This window comes from Uranotaenia lowii, unplaced genomic scaffold (assembly GCF_029784155.1).
Source record: "Uranotaenia lowii strain MFRU-FL unplaced genomic scaffold, ASM2978415v1 HiC_scaffold_554, whole genome shotgun sequence".
NCBI lineage: Eukaryota > Metazoa > Arthropoda > Insecta > Diptera > Culicidae > Uranotaenia > Uranotaenia lowii.
Window position 1 is genome coordinate 20,552 of NW_026598483.1, and position 3,928 is coordinate 24,479.

A 3,928-nucleotide genomic window follows, 5' to 3' on the forward strand; every position below is an offset into this window, starting at 1 on the left:
AAAGTAGGCAAGGGGTACTAAAAGTTTCTCATTGGTGGGGGGTGGAGACGGTGCGCTTTTTGACAGCGAATTGTTCGCCTACCATGCCTACGATTACGATTGCCTGTCACAAGGGTCACAAGATGGACGATTCCGTGCATTGGTATAAGAACACACCTAGCTTTACCCGCCTTGAGTCGATCCACGAATCAGAGGTGCCAGGTCGTTTTATCAAAAATCAGGAAACCGCGAAGAAAAAAATCAGGATTTTTCAGGACACCACAAAATTGGTGAAAATAACATACAGTTCTGCTTAGATTGCATAACAAAAGGCGAAATATAGGTGCTGAAGACGCTTCAAATTATACAACTCAAGCGAGAATAACCTTGGCTGGTCTGCAGTTAATATCGAAAAACACCATTTAAATATAATTTGAACCGAAGAATATCATTGGCTTAACTGGTCAAACTATTTTAATAAAGATTTGTTTGATGCTCTCATCATTTATCAATAAATTTAGTTATAATTTAGATATTTTTTAAAAATCAGGACAAATCAGGACATTTTAGGGGTCATTTTTCAAAAATCAGGACAATTCAAGCGTTTTTGAAAAATCAGGACGGCCTCTCGAAAATCAGGACAAATCCTGATAAATCAGGACACCTGACACCCCTGCCACGAATAGACAATAAAGGCATTTCCCCACTTGTCAGACGAACAGCTGATTTCTCATGTTTACTTTTTCTCGGCATATCGTGGTAGGGTAAGCATAACAACAACATTACGCATGTTCAATGACCAGATAGTAACGGAATAAAATTGGCAATGCAGTTGTAGTGGTTTTGCAAGCGCACCTTGGTGATGAGAACATAAATTCTTGATTAAATGATTTGTAAATTCATAACAAGCTAAGACATGAAGAAATAGTTATGATTTTAATTAAAGAAGTTTTTAAAAGAAAGCATTGAACAGAGCTTATCATCAAAGATCAAAATGGCGACCAGTTGGTGTTTACATTTTTCAAAACAAAAACAAAAAGCTACCCTACCACAATCTGTCTCAGGAAATACTCTATTACAACGTGATGTCATTAAACCTAATTCTGTCTCTTTGAAGTATTCTTTGGTTATATAACTGTACAGTTTAAGAGTTAAAAAATTTCTAAACTAAAATTGAAGGAACATAGATAATGGGAATTGAACGCCAGACTCCGCAGACCGCACTCAAATGTCCATGCATGGATGACTTGAGATTGCCCTTGAACTCGATTGTCGTAGGATAGAAAAATAATTCTGGTATTATTCGAGTTAATTATACTTACATTAGCTTCGTTCAATCGTAAGTAAAAATTGGTTCCAACTGCGTTTCTGTCAACTGATAATTGTTCAATGGGCCAATGTTATGGTCGAAACTAGCTCGGGCAGGATTCGTTTCGACCTTATAGAAATCGGTCGAAGTCAGTTGGAAAGAGACAGGTGATCAACTGTCAATCCATGTCTACTTGTTTCGACCAGACTTCAATGAACAGACATCCCGATAGGAAATTTGACAGTTGAAATATTTCGCCGTTCACATATTTAGTTGGGTGCCGATTTAGTCTGGCTACGAATCACCCTACTAAATCAATGACCCTATTTAGTATGCCGATTAATCGGACTACGCTTGAATATGAAATAGGTGCCATACTAAATCGGCTGATGAGTAGGCTCACACAATTACGCATGATTTGGTAGCACAATAAGTTGATCGACGTAATCGGGGGGGATCGGTCAATTTAGTAGGTTTTCGTAGGACTCTATTTAGTTGGCAAACTTTAAGCCTATTTAGTATGGAATGGTCATAACTGAATTAGTTTTTGACATGTGTTGTGTGATGGAGTTCATCGAAGGGAAAGCTTGGCCCACGATAGCACGGAAGACTTCGTCAGTGCTCATCAGCAGTTTGTTCGAGTGGCGAGCGGGTTTCTATCGGTTCCGTCATGACGACGTCAACCTGACCAAGTTCCCGGACGTTTGCCGGGCATGCCTGAAGCCGTAATCGAAGGTGTTCATGATTCCGATGGAGGCATCGCTGACGACGCCCTCACCGTAGGCCAGTTTCTGGATGAGGTGCCGGAGGTAAGTTGATGGAATAAAAAATTTATTTTGGAAATTAGTATGATTGTTTTCCTCTTATTCCAATAGAAAAACATTCAGCTCTCGAAATCCGTTTGTACCGGTTGGGTGGAGGAGCTGGAACGGATTTCTACCTTCAGGTGCGAGCTGCTGCTGTGCTTGGATGGCAAGATTCTCCACAGGATAGGTCGTTTCCCGACCGGCTACTGTAGGATGCTAGGTTCAAATATTCCGGCATTCTCATTGCCGAATGAGCCAGTTTGCAGGTTCGTGCCTCCACCATCAGGCTACCTGCCAGAAATTTTCTTCGCCAACCACCTGGGGACATTTTTACTAAAGAAAAATAAAAATACCTCTACTGGACTTGCTCCGAGATACGAAAATGAACCATTTACATAAATCACCCTATTTTGTCGGATGGTACTTTTGCGGTCAATCAATCCGGCTATTTAGTCGGATTGAGTTGGGTGGTAGGAAGAAAAATCAATTTTTGAGGTCAATCAATCCGGCTATTTAGTACGATTGGGTAGGGTGGTAGGAAAAACAATCGATTTTTGAGGCCAACCAATTTTGCTATTTAGTCGGATTGAGTCGGGTGGTTAATGCTAAATATCTCGTTTGATACCCCTATTAAATAGCTGAACGTCGAAAATCTCATCAACTTTATCGCCCTACTAATCAGGCGATTAAGTCGGTTCCTACCCAATCATGCTACTCATCACCCTATTTGATAGGCCTACGAAATCGGCTTATTAATCGGCTGATGCCCAGCAAAAACTCCCATAAGCGACGTTGCAACAATAGGCCGATTAGTATGATCGAAAATCGGCCGACGCACCCTTCGCGAGCCGACTAAGTATGGTGAATAGTAGGGTGTATTTCCTATCGGGATATTGTTAAAAAATCAATCAAAATTCGTCCTTAAAGGACGCTTCAAATAGCTGCATATAACTTGCCAACCACTGGCCCGAATTTTACAAACTTGGCTTGTTGAGTTATTTGGAATGAAGAATTTCATTTTACTCTAAATTCAAAGGATTTTAAGATATGTATAAAAATGTCGAGGCAACTTTAAAAAAAATAAGTTACCACTACTTTTAATCCCGCAATTAAACGATTTAACTTATTGTATAAAAAACTGGTAAAAATGTGGATATGCCTCGAGTTTTCAACTTTTGATCATATTATTAATACCTACTTTTACAACAAATGATTTTTCGAGACACAAGCAAAACAATTACTGTGTTGTAATCTTCAGATTTTAATCTAATGGTATTTAATTTATTGAATTTTTAAATATTTTGTAACATTTTAAAAAAATTAAACGCGCAATCCGAAACCAACGCATGGTTGTGGTGCGGGCTGGCAGTTGAGAGTAAATATAAACCATTCGAGTGAGATGCTTGTTATGTCTATTTGTACGCCTACCGTAATTTTTTGTTGGGTGAAGGAGCAACACCTAACTTTTTTTGTCTTTCGCTGTTTTCTCTCGGAAGCTCTGCCACAGACAGATGTGGCTCTGCATCCAACCCACAAGAACTTTCTGTTGGTGTTTTTATTTTTAATTTTTTTGTAAATTGAAAAATGTGTTACAAAATTTTATTCATCATAGTTTACGCCCATATACATTTTGTAGGGGTTTTCTGATGATTACAATTCAATAAGATCGTGCTCTTCGATTATCCTTTGGAAATCAACGGTTTCCCTAAAACATTATCGTCTTCTAAAATTTAACTATTTCTGGATATACATTAAAACAAAATTTGCTTACTATATATAGAGATAAAATTGTTTCTATTAAATCTTCGGATAGACAAAAGTTGAAAACAATTAA

General features: G+C 38.4%; 1 protein-coding gene across 1 annotated transcript; it reads left to right on the forward strand.

The window, feature by feature from the left end:
* Positions 1–1,654: 1,654 nt before the first annotated feature.
* LOC129760285 (uncharacterized) lies at positions 1,655–2,493 on the forward strand. Its single transcript, XM_055757919.1, has 2 exons — positions 1,655–2,097; positions 2,164–2,493. Exons 1-2 carry the CDS (start codon positions 2,002–2,004, stop codon positions 2,491–2,493), a joined length of 426 nt encoding a protein of 141 aa, XP_055613894.1. The 5' UTR covers positions 1,655–2,001.
* Positions 2,494–3,928: the final 1,435 nt, after the last annotated feature.